The sequence below is a fragment of the Notothenia rossii genome, assembly GCF_949606895.1.
Source record: "Notothenia rossii genome assembly, chromosome: 6".
Classification (NCBI taxonomy): Eukaryota; Metazoa; Chordata; class Actinopteri; order Perciformes; family Nototheniidae; genus Notothenia; species Notothenia rossii.
The window spans coordinates 68,422,137-68,445,920 of record NC_136909.1 but is presented as its reverse complement, the minus strand read 5'-3'; the positions used below and the strand labels follow the sequence as shown (position 1 = coordinate 68,445,920).

Here is a 23,784-nt window from a genome sequence, read left to right as displayed (position 1 = left end):
TATGCACGATTAGGTCTTACTGTATTATCTTTTTTGGTCAAAACACAGAAACACATTTTAGGTCAGTAGATGTGTCTGCTTATGATTTCCTTTCCTATAGCTGCCACTAGATGTTACTCAAGAGCCATATTTTCTGACTCTACTTCCTCTTCATTGCTGAATTCAACACATGGTATATCGTTTATAGTATAGGGTGTTTTTTAATATTATTGTAAGATTAGAAACCAATGTAAAATTGTACTGATCGAGGTCTAAATGCTGCAGCCTTTAATTTGGCAAACCTACCCGGCTCCAAGTTGGACTCGAGACTGAGGACCAGCTGGCGGGTCTCCATGTTGAAGAGTCCGATCTCTCCGTTAGTGAAGGATGAGACCAGGTGGGCCGGGTCACTGCATACCAGGTCTACTGAGGAGGGGATCCCCAGCTCTGGGACACAGAAAGACAGATAAATTGAATAGTCAACATTAATGTAAGCGAACATTTGTAAAAATAAGGTTATAATACACGTTTGAAGTACTTTTGTCTTCGTTGAATACTGCAAGGGCGGAGGAGGTGGTGTTGGCGTCCCACAGTCTCACAGTCCCGTCTGCAGAGCAGGAGAGGAGGCGCTGGTGTGCGCTGCTGTACACCAGACCCCACACGGAGTCGGTGTGTCCGCACAGCGCCCCCCGCAGCATGGAGGGGTCTGAGGCAGAGAGACAGTCAGTGACAGTGATCAGATTGATCAATCCTCTGATTCAAACTAAACACACGGCGCTGTTACCGTAGGAGTCGTAGGGGTCGATGTTGGGATTGGGGGTGTTCCAGCACTGAATAGTCCCGTCCACCCCTCCGCTGAAACACTGTTCCCCTGTGCTGCTCATCACCACACTCAGCACAGCCCCCCTGTGGTTTCAAATGATAATCAATTAGCAAAACAACTCTTCTAATGCTTTGATTGATTTTATGTATGCGCAGTGTTTTTACCTGTGAGCCCTGAAAGTGTAGATTGGTTCCACATCTAAAGATGCACTCCTGCAGACAAACAATGTGTTCATTAATGAAACAGAAAGAACATGAAAAACAACAATGCCAGCTTTAAAAGAATAATGTTTAACTTTGTTGCAGTGAAATTGATTTTTTTAAAAGACTAGCTTCACGGCGTATCTATTATTGAGTTGTGTTCTTAAATTACCCTTAAATGTTTTCAAAAATGTTCAAACTCTGGGAAATTCTATTCAAGGTAACGGTCCATTTCAATTGGTCCCCTTACATCACGTCCTATCCCCCCTTTATGCATGTGACAGCCATGTGGTTGTCTTCCAGAAAGTGTCATAAATGTAGTTCTTTATCGAATTGAAAACTACACTTTTAAAAAAAGGTACGATCTTGTTACATTTAAATAATAATAATTATAACTATATACGTTTTTATGTATAAAGCTAGGAGCCTATTCTAGCAGTCTCTGTCTGCCTAACAGTGTAGGATTTAGACTGATTTCTAACATGAAACTGTCCTACAATGATGAGACTGGCAGAAAAAAAACATAGTGTGTGTTTAATATGTGTCGAAGATCGTATTCAAAATGAAAGTTGGTGAATTTTTTCAAGACATCACTGCTTGTTCAATTTCCTGCTATTGTATCATGCTGTTTCATTGAACTAATACCACTGAAACAACATCAGACTGTGTGTGGGCAGCAGAGCTGTGACTTGATGTAATGAGTCTTGTGTCAGTTCTTTGTCACATGGGGACCGTTTCCTCCAGCTGAATGGTGTCATAGAGCAGATACAAAGACAAGCTTTCCTCCTTATGGGACTGTAAACCAACAACAGAGTTTCCCTCTAATGATGTTCTCTCTGCTGCTGCAGGTTTAAAGACACTGAATCAAACACACTGTTGCTGAGTACGAGTGTCTCTAACTGAGCTGATGAGGAAGGAATGGACAGATACTGTAGATTTAAAGCTGTGTGTTGTCTTTCAAATTCTACACCAATCACTAAATTCCTGTGTGCTTACTTTTTGGCAGGAGCAGTCTTTTGAAGGTTCCACATCTTGAGTGTGTGATCCTCGGAGGCGGTGACCAGGACGGGCTCCACCGGGTGAAAGGCCAGAGCGCGAATCCCGTCAAAATGGCTCCGCAGAGTGAATTTGGGGTTCCATGTTTTTCTCATGGCGTCTTTATTGTTGCCAATCTGAGAGGGAGAGATCGAATCAGAAACCCAACAACAAATTATATGTGTTTTTATTTATAATGAGAACTTTTAATGAAAAGCTATATCACACTATATAATGTGATATAGCTTTTGGCCATATTATATAACACAAAAATTGAACATAACATTTTCTTTACAAATTTAGATGAAAGGAAGGCATTTTCCAAAAAGTAATTTCCTGAAGTTTTATGTAGAAGGTGATCTTTCGATTACAAAGATTTCATAAAAAATATAAGACATTTTTATGTGACAGCTTTTATAGCTACACTCAATATTCCAAATAAGCGTTTTGCTTAATATTTTTGTGTATTGAATGTGTAAGCCTTAAAATGGACATTGCACTAATACTTGACTTCCCTGTCTATAAAAATAGCAGTTTGACACACAGATGGAATGTTTTCAGCATGTGATGTGACTTGGCACATTTCCCACAAGTCACAGGCAAGAGGTGGGATAGCTGTTTTACAGAGAACATACTGTAAACCGTTTTCCCCCAGATAAATGGTCTATTGGCTCTTAACTCCATTCTGCCTCTTCCTACTCACATCGTACGCCAGACTGTCGGCCTCGTTGGCCACGGTGAGTCCAGCCAGCTCCCCCAGGCCCAGCTCGCTCTCCATGGCTTCGTCTGCACCCATAATGAAGGACTTCCCCGAGGTGGGCGGGAAGGTCAGCGCCTCAACTGGGGAAAGAACAAACGAATGAATACATAAACCATTGCCGATAAGACTGATGGAGGGGATTTAAGCACATCTTACAAAAACGTAACACTTAATCACAAAACGTTCTTTCTGGAGTACCTTCATCCGGTCGGTTCCCCTCATGCTCGTTGAACCGGACCGCGTTGGGTCGGGATTGGGGGCTGGATGGTGGGGGCTGCATGTGGGACAGGTCCTCTGCATCCCTCAGGTTAGCCAGCATGTCCTGCAGCTTGGACCGGTTTGGTCCTGTTTAACGAAGCAGGTCAACAGTGTTAGCAAACAGACACACAGTGATGGAGAGCGGAGAGAGAGCGGGAAAAAAAGTATGAAAACAATACAATATTTCATTACAAAGCTGTGAGTGCAAGCTGAAAAAGAGAATGAATATGGGAGGAAAGGAAGCACTGCAAGGGAAGAAAACAACTTCATAAATTATAGTTGGTAAAAAAAGAAGAGAAAATGAAGGAATCAGCACCAGAGTTCTTGTTAGATGAGTGGAAAAGGTAGAAAAAGATATGTTTATCTTCCAGAATCATTTAGTGACATAAGTCTTTCTGGGCCTTTAGAATCAAACCTGAGGCAATGAAATACAGTAAACCAAAAGAACAACTGCTCAAAAAAACTCACACTGAAAACCTCTTCCACATGAAAAGTGATAGAAGTACCAACACGGTGTGAAGATCAAAAATAGACTCATGCCTACACCAGAGGAGGAGAAAGCCAGGTGTAAAAAGGTGGTGTTGAGATTAAATTAATACATTGAGATGAACCGAGGTTTTGGATCTCATGATTCATTCATAGTTAAATAAAAAGAAGAAAAAACCCGAAATGCAGAGCTTGGTGTGAAATCTAAGAGATCTCCAACTGAATGAGGCTTCATTCTGAGCGCAGTAGTATTCAGCTGAGTCACTTCACGGAGAAAAAGCTCGTAATTGCCATCAAATTAAAACAGCAGAAACATTACTGTAGTATCAACATGGCTGACAGATGAAGATGAATATGGTGTATTATTATGATTTGAGGACATACTGATGAAGGAAACAGATGATTGTAGCTCTAGCCCAGATGGGGGCTGAACGATTAATCGATTTTAAATCGAAATCACAATTTTAAATAATGCAATTAAAAAATCGCAAAGGCTGCAATTTTTTCATTCTTCTTGTGTGTCAGTCATCCTAACCAATCAGAAGTGCTGTGCTCTACATTTACCAGCCATTGTTAACCAATCAGAAGTGGCCGTTGATAGAAGGTGATAGACAGATTGATCCAATCGCCTGCCAAGTATTGCCTGCCCTTTTCCAAATGGCTTCCAATGGAGCTCTCCTAGATGGTTCGGTGAAACAAACCATCCGAGTCAGGTTAGTAATGCTCCATCACATGTTTCTATTACAGGGTGAATCTTAAACTGAAGCTTGACTTTAAAGCAACCCAACGGAAGTTTCATTTAAGTTTAGTTCTTTCATTCGTAGCTCGGGCTGCGGGGGTGCTAGAGACGGGAGCACGTTGATACGACCTTCCTAGCCGGAGATATGGCCGCATTTTACAATAAACTTCCGTTGGGTCGCTTAAAAACTAAAATCGCAAATCGAATCTCAATATCTGTCAGAAAAATCGCAATTAGATTATTTCCCCAAATTGTGCAGCCCTAGCCCAGATAAGACAGGGATGGACATGTCAGCATGACTAACTCACATAAATGTCTGACATTTGACAGCGTGAAGAAGATGATGAATAGAAAACAAAACAATTAAACAGGACAGAAAATCATGCACCAGGCATTACATACAGGGGGTTTGGGTAGGGACATAAAGGGTGGCAGATTGTGTACATTCACAAGAAGACAGAGGGGACATTCAGTGTGAAATGATAGACAAAAGGACAGAGCAATGCTGAGTAGAAGGCATAATAAGGAGCAGCTCAAGAAGGAGATGAGAATAAAGCAGCCAAGATGTTTTTGTTTTTGATTTGAGGCTTTTTTGGCTGAAAGTCTACAGAGAGAGGAGGAGGAGGGAGGCAGCGACGCCCGACAGGACTTACTCTTCACCCCCTTTTTCCCCTTGCGCTCCTTTCTGTACTCCTCCTTGAGTTTGGTTATCATGCCCGGGTCCACGTCCCAGGCCTCAGAAATGGGACCTTGCTCGTCCTTCTCTACACAGGGGGAACAAAACCAGACCGAGAGGCTGTTGAGGAACTGCTCTGGTCGAGCCCCGAATGGAGGGGCCGGGGGCGAGTTGCAGAGACCTTTTCTGTAAGCAGGCTACTACCACCTCAGTTATATCAGACTCATTATAACTATTTAGTATAATCTTTTTACTTTTTTCATTTAGTGCTTGGAGGGAAGTGGATGTCATGTTTAGAATTCTTTCATTTGAACATGTCATGATATATCTAAGAAATTGTAGGGGAAACATACAATTATCTTTTATTTTTCTGCTTTAATTCCACATTTTTGGTCAAATACCAAAAAACAAAATATAGGGCTGATGGCATTTTCAATCCCAGTTGAAAACTAAATCGTTGGCATCACCCTTTAAAATATCATATCAGTTAAGTCCCAGATTCCCTACTCCCCTCCGTCAAGTCTCCATTTTAATCCCCAACTCCCCCATAAGTCATCACACCCAAATTGAGTAATTATGTCCAATCATAAAATCCTCAGTGTGAAATCTTTGTGAAACCAAATTGTTGTTCACAACTGAAATGCTCAAACCCACGTTCAAATACAAAGAAACTCCTCTGCATGACATCAACCCCATTTTCTGGCTTTGGGTCTAAGGACCAATGAGACTCAAAGTGAATCATGTTGATTTGCTGACAGGGGAGTGGAAGAGACATAGTGGTCACGGGCTGGCTATGGGAACACACAGTGGAAGAGATCACACACTATGGGTTAAACAGAGACACATCAAAACATCATGATTTATGACCACAGCGTGATATGTGAATGACAGGAACTCCATGAACAGTCACCAAACTATAAAAAGAAGAAGATCATTAGCAAGGAATGTATAACTAGGAATAGGAACTATAACTAAACCTGTGATAGTGCTTTTCATAGGATCCCAAATCTCCTCTTTCATTGAAAGACCCCTGACTCACCCCAGTCTGTTCCGTCCCCGTTGCCTCTGGACTCCGGCGAGGTGTCCATCTCATCAGGACTGGACAGGAAGTCAAAGCCCTTCATAGCCTCCTCTGTGTCAGGGTCCTCGCTCGTGTCCATACTGGCCGGCGTTATTGACGACGTGGGCTTCTTTCTCAGGATCTTGGGAAAATAATAATGCTTACAGTTATTAAAAGCATAGCAACAATTCCTGAGTGCACAAGTTGAAGGCAGACCGTTTCGTTACCGTCCTGGACTCCACATTAGGCCTGTCCCTCCCGTAGCTGTCCTCATCATCATCATCATCGCTGAACTCTGCTGCAGCATTCTCGATGAACTTAAAGGCCTCCAGGACAGCGCTGGTGTCAGAGGGCTCAGCTTTCCTGTGGAGGAACAATAATGCATACAATACAATCAGAATAATATGCTACAGTGATAATAAAAAGTAGTTACATATGAACTGATTCACCCAATCTGTCTTAAGTGCAACACACATGTAGCAAACATTGGTATGTGGAACTTTATGGCCACTGTGCGACTTTGGGCTGTCCTTAACAAAACTTCAAAATCAATCAAAAAATGTGGACTTCAAAAAACGACAGAAGACACAAAAACTCATGTTCGATTTGAGGCTTCACAACCTCCACAGTGACTCATGATGATCAATGCTTGTTTAAAGTTTCACTACATTTAAGACATGAGCCACACTATGTTGAATATAAGGGACTTGTTGTAGTAGCCGAGTCTATAGGTAGCTTTAGGGGAGCGTACTTACCCTCTGCCGCCCTTTGTTGATGCGTCTGTCCCGTTGACTAAAGGCTCAGTACTGGTCCGTTCCCCCGTCCTCCCGCCTCCGTCCCCAGCTAGTCCTAGCAGCGCTCGGACCCGCTGGGACTTCACATCTAAGATGGTGTCTGTGTAGCCCACCTCCTGCAGGTACCTGGAACAAGGTTAATGAACTTGGTTACCAATGCTATAGCCCAGATTATTCAGAAATGAATACAAGCATATCTATGTAAAGTGTGGAGTAGAAGAAGTTTGGATGAGAAGATGCAAAAACATTGAAGTTAGTCTTTCATAATGCTGCAATAGCCAATAAATTAACAAGTTGATTTACTCCGAAGACAACAACATGGTCAGAGATGAGGAATAGTCGAGTACTTGTGACTGTCTAAAGTGTTATGTGCTCTGGCAGTAGTCTAGCTGATGGTATCAGCTTTTTTCAGGCCAGATGAGCTACTCATCAAGTATTACACCGATGTAATATGCAGAAGCTCTACATTTGAGCGGGCATCTGACTTAAAGGAAACGGTGTCTCAGCACATAATTGAGCTGTCCCTTGACACAGGGTCGAGAATGAATTGGCTGCATCATCAGCCGGTATGTTAGGGCAGATGATGTGTGAGGCTGCCCGATGGTGTCTGGTTTATTTACACACACTGACTGTACAGTTGGCTGACATGATAACTAAACTTCCCTTAGCCCGCTGGGTATACCAGAGAAAACAAAACACGGAGCATGTAATGACAGCTGCAGCCCATGTGGGGGAGCTCATACACATTATTTTTGGGCCATAGCACTTCTGACCCAGTAGTACAATTAATGAAAGCCTAGTCCAAGACAAATGAGAATACTTTTGCAGAGAAATGTATCTTGGGGTCTTGATACAGGTCATTTGCAGAGCAGGGATTACATTTTATGGGCCGAGGACTGTTTCAGAAAGATCAAAGCATGTGCTCTTACTGTCTGAGGAGCTGACGGCCTTGTTTCCAGGACAGCTGATTGTTGAGCGATCCAGAAGACTCATTCTCGTTGGTTTCATCTGCAGATGAGGAGGACACAAATCAGGGCTCCACAAACAGCAGGGCCTTTCACATCACTTCCACTCTGTAAACACGACCAAAACATTCCTGCCTCGCAGCATCCTTGCAACTACATTCAGCATGGGTGCTATTAACAAGTCAACAGTGGACTAGAGTTAAGTGGAAGAGGATCTTGGGTCATTTTTGATGTGTGTGTGAATAAATACAAAAATAATGAAGCATTTTCGAAAACACTTGGGCAGTATAAGGAGTATTTATATTGTTGCCCATTCACCTATTTTGTTCTTTATTGGATTTGGACCATAGTTATCATCAGTCAACATGTGCAAAATAAATAGCTATCCTTAATCCATGTATTTACATCCCAGTTGATAAATATTGCCGAGCTTAAGCTGTGTACACAGCACTGGCAGTAAAGACAGAGAAAAGTCTCATTAGCAACGGCTTTCTCTTAATGCTACAACAAGATATTGGATATTTATCGATGCATTCTGGCACCTTCAAAATGGCTGTTCCAACTACATCCCATGACATACTGCGAAGAGCAACGATGTGTGTGTGCGCCTGCAGCGACCAGAACAACAACACAGTGTTTATGGCCGACTACGGCCCTGACTAAGCAACGGTGGGATTCAAAGCTCTCTTTGATATTAAACAACATCAGCGTTCTTTCTGCAAGTCTGCTGGGAATTTTGCAATGGGCAGAGAGACGTGTTAATAAGATTTAGACAGAGAGTGTGTGAGTGTGTGAGTGTGTGTGTGTGTGAGTGAGTGAGTGAGTGAGTGAGTGAGTGAGTGAGTGAGTGAGTGAGTGAGTGAGTGAGTGAGTGTGAGTGAGTGTGTGTCGAGGATGTTGACTTGGCGGGGCAGAAACGTAGGTGACTCAAAAAGTGGGTCATGCACAATTCAGGAGGGCGAGGATCGGGCAGGTGCTTCACCAACACCTCCCACCCCTCGTCTCACCCCTCTTCCCTCCCCCTCCGCCTAACACCTCTCCCCTTCATCAACACTTCAAGGGCTCGTGTGCTTTGAACAGCCCTCCTCTCATGAATAGAGATGAGGGAAGAGGAGAGGAAATGTCACAATTCGACTTAATGATGACACTTGAACATGCAAGGCCAATTCAACTACGATAATATAACAAGGATTAGGTAGCGCAGTGACACCGGGACAATACCGAGGCAAAACTGGGTACTGCAAAGGAAAGAGGGAACACTTAAAAGTGAGAGAAGCATTTCAGACATGCTAAGTCCTTTTTTAAAGTATTTCAACCTCGATTCATGTTATCTGCGTGCTTTCTTACTTGCATGAGGTGGTGAGGGTTTAGCTATTGTTTTGTATACGTTTCTAAGATGATGAACAGGCATTAATATTTGAATTCGACTCAGTTTACAACAATCTCACCACAAGATACATTTTGTAGCAGTCCAGAAGCCTTTTAATGGCTTCAGGATCATGTTTCTAATATATTCAAGTACTTACAGCTATCTAATTTGTGGTAATAATTCTTTCAGAATGCAGTCTTAAGAATTGTTAGGTGTGAAAATTGTTAAAGAAAGTTGGAAAGTGCGATTACATACATTTTGAGTTCCTTCAACAATTCAAAGAGGTTCAGTTTTATCTACAATCACAAAGTAGAAAAAGCAGCAAATGCCCTTTTCTTCAAGAAATTAAGAATGTCAAAATATGTAAAGTATTTATAATCTTATCATTTGATTAATTGTTACAGCTCTATTTGAAAAAACAATATATATCTCTCCTGTTATTTTGTATAATCCACATAACATACTGTTTTGTTGGGACTATTTTCTGCAAAATAAAATGAATAATTGTAGGCAGCAGGATTATGTAAATTAGGAGAAACACTGTTTCTGGAAACGTGCCGTTTTGTTTCCTTAAATGCAAATGTTTAATGTTTTGCGTGCCATATATTTGGGTGGATATAGAAATATCCTCAAACCGAGGCTAATAACATCCTAAATATTATCATGTCTGGAAATACTAGACAGAGATACCACGAGAGTAAAATAAATGTTTTAGTAGTTTGGGAAAACTAGCACAATACGACAGGTTTATAGTTTGTGTCTTTTTCTATTCTAAGTATGGTTTTTCTTTCATGTGAATAAAGCCCTTAGTCTGTAAACATCTCTTAGTCAGTTTGAGCACAACTGGTTTGTAAACATTGCCAGATTGCCTCTTTCAGCAGTTCAATATTTGTTCAGAAGTATATCCGTTACAACAACAATGCTACACTTCATTCAGGAAAGGACACTGAGAGGAACGCCATTAAGGAAAACAAGCTTCAACTTGAACGCAGCATCCACATGCGTACCAGTCCTGTCACCCGAGGTATGTGAACGCAACAATCAAAGTGATTTAGTACGAGGAGGTGGAGTTGGCTGTTTGAGACTTACCTGAGTCGTAGGTCGGAGGCTTCATGTCACCTTGATTTAACTCTGTCCCATATTTTAACTTGTGGTACTTTGCTCTGTAAGGAGAGAAAGAAAAAGAAGGTTGGAGGCAGACAAATAAGCAAACGGGGGTTGATAAAAAAAAAAAAAAAGTCTGAAAAGAAGCTATTTAAAAAACTCATTATGCATGGCATCTGCTTAATAAGCTTTGAACGTCACCAACTTGCTCTACTTTTCCCAGACACGTTCTCTTATCAGACAGCTTCACAGCAATTTCACAACATTAAAGTGAATATTTTGAAGATAGCAATATGTGTCATTATATAGGAAACAGGGCTGCAATAGACTACTCTTATCTTTTAATAATGTTACCCATTAGAAAGTAGTGAAAAATGTTCATTTCCTGGCTTCCTGGTCCTCAGTTCACATAGATTGTTTTATATTCAGATAATACCTTACATTTACTATCATGGAGGAGTAAGACTATGAAAAATATAAAATGTTAACAGTTTAGCTTTTTTTGTTATGTTGATTAATCGGCTTAATAGTTTCAGCTGTCTTTGTATTTGTATGCAAAATCACATACAGTATGATGATCAGGCAATAAACATTTATTATTAGACTCTACACATGTGAAACAAAAACTTAAAAAACGTTGTCGTCATTTGTTTGGCATCCAAATGAGTAATACGAAATATCATCACAATATGATAACCTAGAACGTTCATAAAATGTCCCTTGCATTTAGAAACAACTATAAAATGGCATTTTATATAAAAGAGCAATGGGAGTCTTTGGTTTATTCGGCCTTTGCATTACTGAGATTTCTTCGAGTGCCTGCACACACACCCTCAGGCTCCGTTTACATGGAGATGGTTTGGGTTGTATCTGCTACTTTTTTTCTATCGTATGGGCGGTTCTTTCACACGAGGCCGTAACGGAACCGCAGAAACTGACCCCTCAAACGATATCGGGTCCCAAGGTGGGTAGATCTACAGACGGAACGCTCTGGGGGGCCAAACGGCTCCGTGTGTATGCCCTATACGCCAAATCCCCGCCTCTCCCCACCTCTCCTGCTCACCCCTGTGTCACCCGCGTCATTGCTGATGTGTTTCGCCAACAACAACAACGACCAAGTTTTTCGAGCCAAGTCTTGGGCTCTTTCTCATTTCATCAAATCCCCCTCCTCGACTCCTCGGTCCTCCGGTAGTGACCCGGAAATGAATTTCAGCGCGCCATGTTGAAGTTCATCTAATTTCTCTAAATGCACTTTGAGGACCGAGGGTCGAGCGTCGAGGAGGCTCTCTGGAGGAGCTATAACCGAGGATACGCTGATGGATCCTCCACGGCTCCTTCGCGGATGCATTTCCGGGAACAGAGATGTTTCAAAGAGTTGTGACGCACGGACGGACTTATCTCAGCCAATGACAGCTCTGCATGCATCCCCTGGGTATTATTTTATTAACTGCTCTCATCGCAACGTGATGTTTACAGAAAGAACAGCTGTGAGGTCCGTGCAGAAAGCAGAGCAGTGTGTATATCATTCAGTATAACAGCCCTACTCTCTTTATTTGCTTTAGTTTAGTAGATATCTACAAACAAAGAGTTGATATTTTTCTAAAACAATTTAGTGCTTCACATAATAAAATGCAGAACGGCTGTAGCCTGTTTATGCTTTAGGAGATGTAGGTGTGTGTGGTACAGTGTGTGCGTAGATGCGGCGGACAGACAGGTCTCAGTTGGTTTGGTGTCCGATGCTTACTTTTAAAACTTTTGGCCCGTAATTTATTTTCCTCATTGTAGCGACCAGAGAGGGTGGGGGGGGGGGGATATATCCAGTCACTGATAGTGTTACGTTATTGTGAGCATGCTCTGTTCGTTTCTGAAATTGGATATATATATATATATATATATATATATATATATATATATGTGTGTATGTGTGTATGTATGTGTGTGTGTGTATGTGTGTGTGTGTGTCCGCATCTGTAGCCTGTTATTGTCTCATTATACCGCACTGTGAATGAATTAAAAGTAAATATATAAGTCGTCATGAACACATCTGTCCATCATACAGAGGGCTGCTGTGCCTCCTGTCATCATTAATGGACTACTCATTAAAATGACCGCTCAGAGGAGAGGAGTTCTCATTTCTCTAACCGCCTGCTGCTTCCCCTCCTCTCTCCTCGGCTCCCCTCCTTGGTTCCTCGGCTCCTCCGCTCGCATCTCCTGTGGGCAGAACTAAGTCTCGGGGATAGGAGTCGATCATTAATGGACTACTCATTAAAATGACCGCTCAGAGGAGAGGAGTTCTCATTTCTCTAACCGCCTGCTGCTTCCCCTCCTCTCTCCTCGGCTCCCCTCCTTGGTTTCCTCGGCTCCTCCGCTCGCATCTCCTGTGGGCGGGACTAAGTCTCGGGGATAGGAGTCGAGGAGGGGAGTTAGAGAAATGACAAAGGGCCCCGGTATCTCGCAGGACAGTGCACCCAGCAGGAGCCTCCAGCTAGATTTGATCGATATGGACATAAACGTGATTGCAGTCTAATCGGACAGGAGAGAGAGAGATCAGAGATCAACTGCTGCTGACGGAGACACGCAGGATAGGGGGAGGAAAAGAGAGGCTCCGTGTATTATTATATAGAGTCGTTATTAATTTCTTTTAAAGCTCAATAAATAACGAAGAAGACCTTTGACCGTCACTTTTCTAATTTTGTCCGGAAGATTTCAACTTTAACAAACATGTTGACCGGCGAAAAATTATAACGGAAACTCTGCCGCACGGTCCCCTCGTCCCTTGGAAAAGGCGGAGAGGTGGGTGTTTTTCATCTGCTGGTGGACTACTGGGGAGATTTACAGCAGGAGCACCCGCTTGGGGAGGGAGAAAAAGAGAAACAGCCAGAGCCCTTCCTCTCCCCACCTCTGCTGCTAAACCCACCGCGGAGAATAAACAGAAGGGCAACCATGGCAACCATGCTCGGAAAATCTTCTTCGCTGCTTTTGGTGTATTTTGTGGTGGAAGTACAGCGCCACTTACAGGCCTGGCATATGTACTACAGCGTCTCCAGCGGGTTGAGCGGTCTCGTGTAAACGGACACGTTTATTGAGCCGATTGCGTGTGAGCGGAATACTTTTTCGAATTCGGTTCATTTTCGTTTCCGTGTAAATGGGGCCTCAGTGTAGAGCATGGGTCGGCAACCCCTGGCACGCGTGCCAGCATTGGCACGCGGCACCGTAACCAGTGGCACACTAGGATTAAGTGGAATAAGTGTGCAAAAATATTTAAATTGTATTTTCGGATCCTGAACGAGACCGCCGCCAGAGCGCGTCTCCCCGTTACCTGCCATGCACGCAACGCACCCCCGTTCTCTTTATCTCCAGGTGACTTTCTGCCGCTTTCCTCCGTGGTGCAGTGCTGATCGTTTCACCACGGAGGAAAGCACTTCACTAATTGCAGTACCCATAAGGAGCTGTACAAATGCCGCAGTTTTTGCGTGGCTGTGTATTTAGTTGAAAGCCCAGTGGCGATCTGCTCATCTCTCATCGAAATAATATGCTACAAAGTGGCGGACTAGCCATCTGTGTGTTGAACTTTCCTGTCGGCTCCCAGACCGTAGTCGAGGAGGGAAGAAGCAACAAGCTTCAGGTTCAATAACCCACTTTAGCTTAAATGACTGGAGAGAGGCGAGCTCTTCTTAGGAGGCCGTTGCATTTATTTAGCTGTTCTTCTGTTTCACAAAATACATCACAGACCTCTGTTTTTCTGCTGCCTCGTTTCACTTCCAGAAACAAACACACGTTCCCTTACTGTCGCTCTACCATCCACAAACACACATGCACAAGCCACACCCCTCTTTCTCTCTCTCTTAAAAGGGACAGCGATCTCATCTCACTCTGCATGACCCTAATATCATAACATGTGTGTTCTGGAGAATCACAGAACGGACGATCGTCCTTATTATTATGCCGTTTAAACCAATTATTTAAATGTGTTTGTTAAATTCGACATCATGTAAGTTGCGCTGACAGGGTCACACACTGCTTCCCCGCAGCGAGGCTCCCCCCGCCCTCCTGCTGATAGTTCGCTCCTCTACCCCCCCCCCCCCCGTTGATAATTCTCGCGATCGTTGGCACGCTGATAACAATTTTTTTTTTAAATGGCACTTCATATCAAAAAGGTTGCCGACCCCTGGTGTAGAGAGTCAACACTGGGAGAGCTCTCACACCTTTCACTTCACATAGCCCCCGCCTCACCACTCACCCTGAGATCCAGAGGAAGCAACCCCCATCCAAATCAAATTCATTTTAAATTGGGTACATCCCACATTCAGAAAGCCATTTCTGAAATTGCGTTCAGGTACTCTTGTAGACATGACCTGTTGCTAAGCAACCGGGTACAAGTGTTAGTAATTCTGGGTTACATTGCTCCTGAGGCTCCAGTATGCGATGATCTCACCAGAGAAAAGTAGATAAATATACACTACAAACAGCCAGAGGACAATTCCATACCTATCAGACCTAATGATGAGTTACTCAAAGAGCACAGGTCGGCAAAATGTAACAAACCACTGAGCCCTGTCAACCTCAGACGGGTTAATGCTCTCATTACCCTAAAAGTAGACAATCAAATTCAGATACCTGCAGTCAGGCGTTTTCATCCGTTACCCATCTCAGTTTTCAATTTTGTAACCTTTATTTATCCAGCAAAGAAATTGCAGATTAGTCACTTTCATTTCTGCAATACTCTGCTTTGCATTCATAGAATTCCACACATTCCCAGCATGAGGTTGTCCAACAAACCTTATGTGTTTATCAATAATAATCCCTTATTCTTATACACAGGAAACTGTGGGAACACACAATTACAGTAAGTAAACTGTGTCAAAGTTGGATCACGATGTCAGTCTGTAACATGTAAAGGATGTTACTGACGTGTTGATAACATCATTTTACTTTTTGCGTTCGGTTCTGTTCCAAATAAATATTTTCAAATTCCATTCAAAATGTATTATCTCAATAAGTGACTGCAACTGTTTCGTAACATGTTCGAGGGTTTTTTCCAGCAGTTACTTTGATTATGTGTTATCATCAATGGGAGTGAAGGCCGAAACTACTAAGTGATGACCCTGTTTGTTATAATCTGGAATCATCCTTTAAGAGGATTATTTCTTTAGTTTGTGTAGAGGTCCACTGCTACAGAGTCTGTGACTGAATGACATACTCGATGGTTCAAAGTCACCAATACATCTCTCGTTCCAGGATGCAGCCATGCGACGAGGAGAAAGGGAAATGCAAAGTGTATCACCAACGTTACCAAAGAGAGCTTTTGTGAGGTGGCGACGGGCCAATGCACAGCCGAATGAAAACAATGTAATTCTTCTGGTTTACTAGAGGATCAAAGCTGCGACAGAGACCTCATCTTGGGTGGTAGGAGGATTCCTCACTCCTATTTTTACCGTCTGGTCCTTATATGTAGGATGCTGAAGTGTCATCCGCATCCGACGGCAAACAACGCTTTCATGCCAACACACGCTCTTGTCCAGAGACATCACACCACCAGGACTCGGGGGGGATTCTCTCCAGCACTCTCACTCCAATACTGTTTCTGCTGACGCCAGCTGAGACATCAGACTGGTACGAGTTGAATGTCAACAGGAGGAAAGCCAACTTTCTTAACAAAAAACTTTAACTCATTATCAAAGTGTTGAACTCTGGCGTGCGCTAGCTCTGTGCAGGTGCAGCAGACTTGTTGACCAGAATAATTCTCACACAGCCATGTTCTTCTTTGCTATATTTCTCAGAAGCAGGACTTTATTTTTAGAGTGTGAAAAAACATGGAAATACTGCTTTTGTTCACTGCTGTATTTGTGTGTATTGTGGGTGGGCTGAGGCAGCAGTGGGTGGTAAGGAACTCACCTCTCTTGCTTCAGCGCGTACTCCAGCATTTTGATCCTCCTCACAAGGTCTTTCTTCAAGTTCTCCTGACCTTTCCTCTCCCCTTGCAGGAATGCGATTTGGGCCTGAAAACATATAAATAGGAATGTCAGGTCTCGTTTTAAAAGTAGTAAAAGATGTACAGTGATTCCTTTTATAAATAGAGTCAATGTTTCCGATGTTCTGGCATCTTAGATATGAGCCAGCTTGCAACAAAGACTTCAAAAACAACCTCCACGAGGCAGCATCTGAGAACAACTACTTCTGTTGAGACTGAAATAGGATGATGTCAAATCAATATGTGTGGAGATGGGAATTAAAAAGCCAATCTTTACTATACTATTTTGATCTAACCTACTCACTCTCCCACACACTAAGCGCCCCCCTCCCTCCTCGAATATCCCCTCCCTCTGCACACCACTGTCTCTCTTCAGTAACAGGCAGCAGCTGTCGACGCACTCAGTCTGAGTCAGCATTACATTACATTGCTGCGTACCACACACAATCACACGTGTGTGTGTGTGTGGGTGTGTGTGTGTGTGTGTGTGTGTGTGTGTGTGTGTGTGTGTGTGCAAGCACTTTTGAAATGAGAGTGCTAGTGGCCAGCCCACAGCACATGAGCTGCAGCAATAAATCAAACAGAGCAGATCTCACATTGCGCAAAACTGTATCTTACAGCAGCGCCCGACATTGAACCATTGTAATCACCTAAATATATTTATGTCAAAATTATTCAGTCTTACAAATGTACAAAACATCAAGACAGATACAATTCCTCATTCAAGGGAAACGGCGATACATTACTGAGCTTTCAGCAGGATTACTTTATCTTTGGTTATTATTATAAGAGGAAAACATTTGCCCATCTCACACTTCAGATTCTCCGTGTCACACTTTAGTTCAGAATCTATTTCACTCCTGTACAAAAACATCGACGCTGTACTTGGCCTGAGCTGCAAATGAAACAGAAGTGACTGTAAGCTTATTTAAAGTTTCATGAGAGACATTATCTGACTAATAGGAAAAAGGTTGTCATTATTTAAGTCATTAATCAAAGTGAACTGTATTAACTTAGGAAGCATCTTTTATGCTTCTTCCGGTATGTAAATAATGCAATTACAGTGTAATGCACGGACCACCACCATGGATGCTTTTTGTGAAGAAAATTAATTGATTTGTTTGTTCATGTTTGTGCATATGTGTTTATAGCGAGAGCATAGCTGTTCATTGTCTGTCTCCAGAAGGGCAGGCCTTTAAATATGAAAACGTCTATGGACGGAGTTAATTTTCTTGGAAAATAACAAAATAAATTACTAAGATGCTGAAGCTTTTACATTCTTCAACAGTCATTTTCAACATTTAGTCTGAGAAGCAGACAGAAACCATAACAGAAACACACTAAATCTGTTCATACAGTCTGTGCTGTATTTAAGAGGTTACAGCAGGGTGAGCAGTGTCAAGCAGCTCTACAGTAGATGCTGCTAATAATCTCTAAAGGCTGCGCTGTTCACAGAAAGGAGGATAAGTACGCCACTTTTCTCAAACACTCTTCTTTAGCGTCCGTCAGTTGTTGAAAATGACCAGCAAGACAATGAGCACAAGAGGTATATCTCAGTGCCACCATGTAGTTATGGGAAGACTATTCTGAAACTTATTTTGGATTACCTAACATTTCAAAAAAATCTGAAACAGAGTAAACCATAAGCACAGAAGAGCGGTAAGGATTTAGAAAAGCACCAAAAGCCAAACTTCTTCACCTGTCTGAGTTCAAAAGGAGAGCGCTCGGGAAAGATTCAGTTTATAAAACCAGACGTTAGCATCTAACAGAGAATAGATATGGACTTGATTCCCTGCATGTCACTCTACATGCAGAGGATGGTGCGAGTTTGAGTGGGCTGGATCACAGTTTCACACGGATAGCAAGTAGCGCTGCTGCTGCCTGCAGTAATGAGTCATGACAGCACTTCAATCTGCCTCGTATTATTACGAGCATTTCTCTCTATCCACAGTTCAGAAGAATTCATAACAACCTTCCAACGACAGTCCCATAAAGGTTGGGGTTCTCAGTTTGACTATGTGTAAACAGCACCAAGTCACATGCTAGCAGTCTACACAGATGCCAACAATTGATCCTCGTGAAAAGGTGTGTCAGCACAGCACATACATCACTCTACCTATTACCTCTACACCGTCTCATATGTCTCACTCATCCAGTTTTATGTGCATCAGCTGGATCCATACTAATGCATTCAGGATTGACGACAATGTTAACAACGTTTAGTACTCTTCTGTCTTTCCACATCCTAGAGGCAGAATCATCGAGCAATAACCCGGGAAGGCATCAACATAGTGCAGACTAGACAAGTCATAGCGAGTAAGCCATTCATTTTTATTACCTGATGTGAAATATAGATTTGTAGCTGGATTGAAAAGTAGGTTTTTAAGTAATGCACAACTTGCTTAAGAGACAAGAAACAGAAAAGGGACACAAATAGACATACGAAAAATGTTGCATATGGAAAATGATCCCCGTTTGGATTGTGCTAGACTGTGTGACTCCCAAAATAACTAACTCTAAAGTTGCTCCCAATCCAAATATCCGTGAGGACCACTGGCCCATTGCTTTAGAACTGTGTCACTGGGCTGCAGAACCAACAAATCATTAGGCAAATTGCAAAACAATTTTTTATTAAATGTCTCTTGATGTCCAGCTGAACACAGTCAATATGTCTGGCTCAAATGCTCAGCAAAGGCAAAAAAACAATAAATTACCCATAAAAAGTGCCTAGATTTCTCTTTAACGCCCTACATCAAAAATGCCAAGGATGAACAGCTTGATAGGCTGTTAATCTGGACGCACATTGACTCCTGGTTCACTGTGATAAAACTGTACATCTGCGTTGATTGATTTAGCGAGCATCTATTCACTTCCGTATCCACATGAAGCGTTGGCCCAGGGACCCCTGGCGTCCTGCGATGCCAGAGACAGAGAAGAGAGCGGCTCTGTGAATCTCTGGCTCGCCATCTCTCCGCCATCAAACATTAACCTTGGGAGGAATGCAATGAGTCGACTCGGGCCATAAAGAGACACAGGAAGCATTTAATTCCAGGCCTCACACTGCCTGCATTATTGGGTCGCTGGATAAGGGCTCCTTAGTCTGTCTGAGTGAGAGACATGGAGAGCGGGGCGTCCCTCCACAGCGCAGGGCTTTTCAGAGACAGGAAAAGGACGCACAAGAGAGAGGCTTAAAGCTAGGGAGGAAAATAAACACCAGTCGCTGGCTAAATACTGGTAAGCTCAGCTAAGAAAGTTGGTCACAATGCCTTCTACTTTGGCATGCAGTCAACCTACTTTGGATGTCAATTTCTTCTCTTAATTCAATCAGTAAAACAGACAGAAACACATAAAACTGCAAATACAAAATGGATATAAAGGAATATAGTTCAGCTCTTTGCAAATATGGTAGCTATTAAAAAGCAGTAAACATTTGCTATCCCTTTTTAACACCATTTATGTCGGGATAGGTTAGTCAAATGTGGCTGTTGCACCACTATAATTAAAGCTGAAAGGAAAAACTGTTGTATTTCTTAATTTATACAGGTCTCACAATAGCATGAGATTAACAGTAAACGTATAGGGTATTTAGGGCCACATTGTTGGAAAGGAATTACACAGACAGCAGGAGTAAGGCGAAAACAAAGCCACGAAATGCGGTCATGATGACTATAAATGATATCCTAGAGAAGGCCTCAAAGTCGGAGATTTGTGAATTCCAGACATGTTTTCTTCCAGACTTGTTCCAAAATGGTCACACATGCTGACCCTCTGGCCAGGGCTAAAGAAGAAGGGCTGTTGTAAATCCCACATTTACAAAGCAAACAACCTTTCTTCTAGTTAACACCGGATTTACTCTAACAGTTACAGCACACCAATGAGCACCATGATGGCTGACCTGATGACTATCCAAGTACATTCCACGCATGCCATTACACTAGCAAGGGGGGGGAAAGGCAGGAAAAGGAGACAGAAGTGCCAGGGACTGACATGGCTACAGTATCTTGTATTTGTTTATCACCACATTTACAGCAACATTGCCTCTTAAAACAGATCCCTTTAAGTAGGTTAATATCATCACTTACAGTCCCATGGGATAAACAAAAAGAGAAAGACTGGAGATTAAGAAAATCACTGATTTCTGAAATTAAAGAGTTGAGTTTAGACGGATTATCAATATAACTTCCTGGAGCATTTTCAGTCAATTATAACCCAGGTTTCACATCCAGCTGTCTCTTCACCTTCTCTGCTCAGAGGGTCATTTTAGTCTCTGCAATACATTTGCACATTGTGTCTCAGAGCAACTGAAAAAGGCCACCTAATGACTACTGTGTGCAAAAGTACAACAAAAGCATCTAATTGACTGTCAGGTGTGAATATCACACAAACTGCTAAGGGTAACCCACTGTCCTGTTGACACAGAAGCACTGAGGTACATGGTGAAATACTGAAGGCCTGTGATGGTGTCTGGAGCTCACCCCCTTCAAATGCAGACACTGCACATCGATCCAGCGGCTCATGTCCACAGGCACAGATTAAGGATTGCTCTGAGGGGCCAGGGTGAGACAGTGAGCTGCTCAAACTGGGATTTAATAAAGATTTTCTGCTCAGTTATCTGGAATAACCCAACTGTGCCATTCATCTCTGTACAAAAGCCAATAAACTAAATAAAATCTTTACACTGCCAGAGATGTTTCAGTCAAAAACTACATCTTCTTTCTTTTCCTAAACCCTCAGAGACACAGCTCTTTCGTTTCCATCCCATCACGAGTTTCCACTTGAGCTTCATTTTACACGTTGCCGTCACACAGCTCACGTCAAGTTGACACTGCAGTGCTACTTTAGAGAGGGTGCGAACAAAGACAGTATGCTGGGCTCCTTGAGGACAAGGGTGCATCCCTGCATGAATATAACATGAGGCTCTTTGCTAACATGCACACGCTCACAAACTGTATGCAGGCTAAGAGCTACCTTTTTCCACATCAGCATTTTCTCTGACTAATAGGTAGTGTAACCAAGGTGTGGTCGTGGCAGAAGTATGTTGAAAACAACATTTACAAGAGCAAAGAAGAAGAAAATAAAGTCTAAAAATCGTTCCTGTTACTAGCCAGCATCAGAAATGATGAGCATTTATAGAGTTTATCAATAGAGAGTGAACTTATATTAACAGTATCAAAGAAAACTAGTAAAGTTCCCCATTTCAGAACATCAATTGAGAGAAAAAAGACCAAATAAAAACAGGGCGCCGCATTTGAACAGGTGACATTGTTCTTTATGCCACCTTAACTCCTATGTTGAATGTGGCTTAATTCTGGGTATTCCAAAGTTTGCATACTATGAGGCAAGGAAAAGGGTCCAGACAAATATTATTGAACCTTTGCCAATACTTCAGTAATGGACGTTAAAAAAAAAAAAAAATTTAGTCGTTTTTGGGTAGAAAAGTACTCGAACATGTAGATGACACTCACTTTAAAAAGGAGCGAAACACGGTTTGGACCTTCAATAGTGTGAAAACAACAATATCATCAACACATTGAGACTGGTGAGTACACCAATTTACAACTCTGACAGACTGGCGACCTCAGATTGGCTGTAAAACTGGGGGAGGCAGGCGACTTTGTGGCACAAGCACGCAGCTGTCCCACACAAGTAGACAGATGAAGGCTGTAAGTGTGAACGCAGGAAGGAGAGGGGAATTAACAGGCCGCTCTGCAGCATAGAGAAAGGCTCTGCTGGGAGTCCAACAGGGACAGTAAAGCAACGCTCAGAGGACCAGGCTTCGGTTAATAAACAAGAGTCCCTTCAGCCCCAGTCTGTTTCAAATCTCTCACCATTATCTGTACAGTGAGCATTCATATGGACTACACTGACTGCGTTTGTGATTAATGTTACTGTGTTCTGTCTCAAACCTATGACTGCTGATGGAGCTATGTATCTGTGGTTTACAGCCTGGAGAGAAAAGGATGTGAGCAGTTTTGTAGCATTAGCTTCTATGGTAAAAGAATGTTGTGGAGCTTCCACTCTCTCTGTCACTATATGAGAGCAACAACATTGGGGATACTGTATATATTTTTGGTTAAGACGCATGCTCTGTTTTGTACTTTCCCACTCTGAAGCGCACACTGGGAGGGCAAACAAAAATAACTGCAGCTTGGGGGTGGACGTAGTATCAACTGAGGAATGGGGGTGACACCCATATTTGAATTTCTGAATGCCACTGTGCATGCATGTGTATGATTGTGCATTGATTCAGTCCTTTTTATCGTCGTGAACTAAATATGCCTCAGGGTTTGTCATTAGTCAAAGTAAACATGAGATCACAGTAATAAGTCATCTGACTGAGGCAGGCTAATTCTAGGCTGCCGTCCTCTTAAGACATGAAGACAACTGGAATAACGAGATACGAAACAATTGTGCTCCTGTTAAAAGCCTTTTCTTTAGACATACAAGAAAACCTATTTCCCAAGAAAGATAAGTGTCCACATTTCAGTCTACACCCGCATAGATGCCACCTAACACCTGAGTCACCTTCAACCTTCTCCTGGTGTCAGATTATGGCTGCTGACAGATACTTCTGGCAAAGAGATACCGTAGGAGCAGGGATTTCCCCATAACTGGAGAGCAGATGGAGCACAGTGAAGCACTGGCTGGCCTGACCAGGGTGTAACTTGACTCAATATCAGTCATCCGGTCTGAAAAAGATCTGTGCTGATCGGTACGGCAGGGGATTCAAATCAATATCAAAATGTAAACTACAGTTCAAAAGTTATTATTATCATATACATTTGAAAAAGATTTGAGAATCATTTCATGATTTAACCTCTATTTAGCTCATGTCTGCACTGTGTCGCACAGCGGGGGAGAATACTGTTGTAATCATGTTTTCCCCCAAATAAATACCCTTTGATTTTTTATTTGTTTTCCAGTGCAGAAAAGCATCATTGATCCGAGTTTATTATTGAACCACAATGATCCAATAGGACCCTTTTTCTTTGGGCTCTCTGCAGTCTGTGCAGTGGTTAGACCGTAATTGTGACTTGTATGTTTATCTGATATTTCCAGATCCATTTCCAATAGTGCCAGCTGACCTTTTATTTCTTTAGAAGTTTGATAAGAGCATTTAAATCGGAACACATTTTCACGCTAAGCTTAGTGTTTATTTTTACAATGACTGGTGATTGTTCAGTTTAATAGAGTTATAGGTATCCCTTTTAATAGAGAGTTTGATTTAACCATCATACATTGCTTGTTCTAAATGTACAAAAGATTCATTTATTTGCAAACAAAATATCATCTATTTGCAAAGACTATGGCTTTCCTTGACTTAAAAAATGATTTGTTGACTAACACTCATATGATTTTGTTGATTTATCTATTAGTATATTTAATTGACAGGTCTGTAAAACTGAGCAACCCAACAAAGAATCATGTCAAAGCAACACTTTAGATCTTGTGTTTACCAGGGATGTGCTCATAAGTTACTGTCATTCAGCATGAGAAAGCATTAGAAAAAACATCTAATTGACTAAGTAAATCTGTAACCTATGAGTAGCCAAGCAGATCAGCTT

The 23,784-nt window shown here is 42.2% G+C and overlaps 1 protein-coding gene across 2 annotated transcripts in view; it reads right to left on the bottom strand.

The window, feature by feature from the left end:
* LOC307044445 (striatin-like) overlaps positions 1 to 23,784 on the bottom strand; it is a 29,803-nt gene that overhangs the window by 2,625 nt on the left and 3,394 nt on the right. The window contains exons 2-15 of one of the 2 annotated variants that reach the window (XM_079689679.1): positions 16,144 to 16,247; positions 10,234 to 10,307; positions 7,740 to 7,818; positions 6,772 to 6,936; positions 6,244 to 6,379; positions 5,996 to 6,158; positions 4,934 to 5,044; positions 2,996 to 3,142; positions 2,741 to 2,877; positions 1,999 to 2,174; positions 967 to 1,014; positions 764 to 885; positions 518 to 685; positions 286 to 426 (exon numbers count right to left, since the gene is read on the bottom strand). In XM_079689679.1, coding sequence (XP_079545805.1) covers positions 286 to 426; positions 518 to 685; positions 764 to 885; positions 967 to 1,014; positions 1,999 to 2,174; positions 2,741 to 2,877; positions 2,996 to 3,142; positions 4,934 to 5,044; positions 5,996 to 6,158; positions 6,244 to 6,379; positions 6,772 to 6,936; positions 7,740 to 7,818; positions 10,234 to 10,307; positions 16,144 to 16,247 — 1,771 coding nt within the window. The remainder of the gene's footprint in view (positions 1 to 285; positions 427 to 517; positions 686 to 763; positions 886 to 966; positions 1,015 to 1,998; positions 2,175 to 2,740; positions 2,878 to 2,995; positions 3,143 to 4,933; positions 5,045 to 5,995; positions 6,159 to 6,243; positions 6,380 to 6,771; positions 6,937 to 7,739; positions 7,819 to 10,233; positions 10,308 to 16,143; positions 16,248 to 23,784) is intronic. The other variant, XM_079689680.1, reaches the window with a different exon arrangement.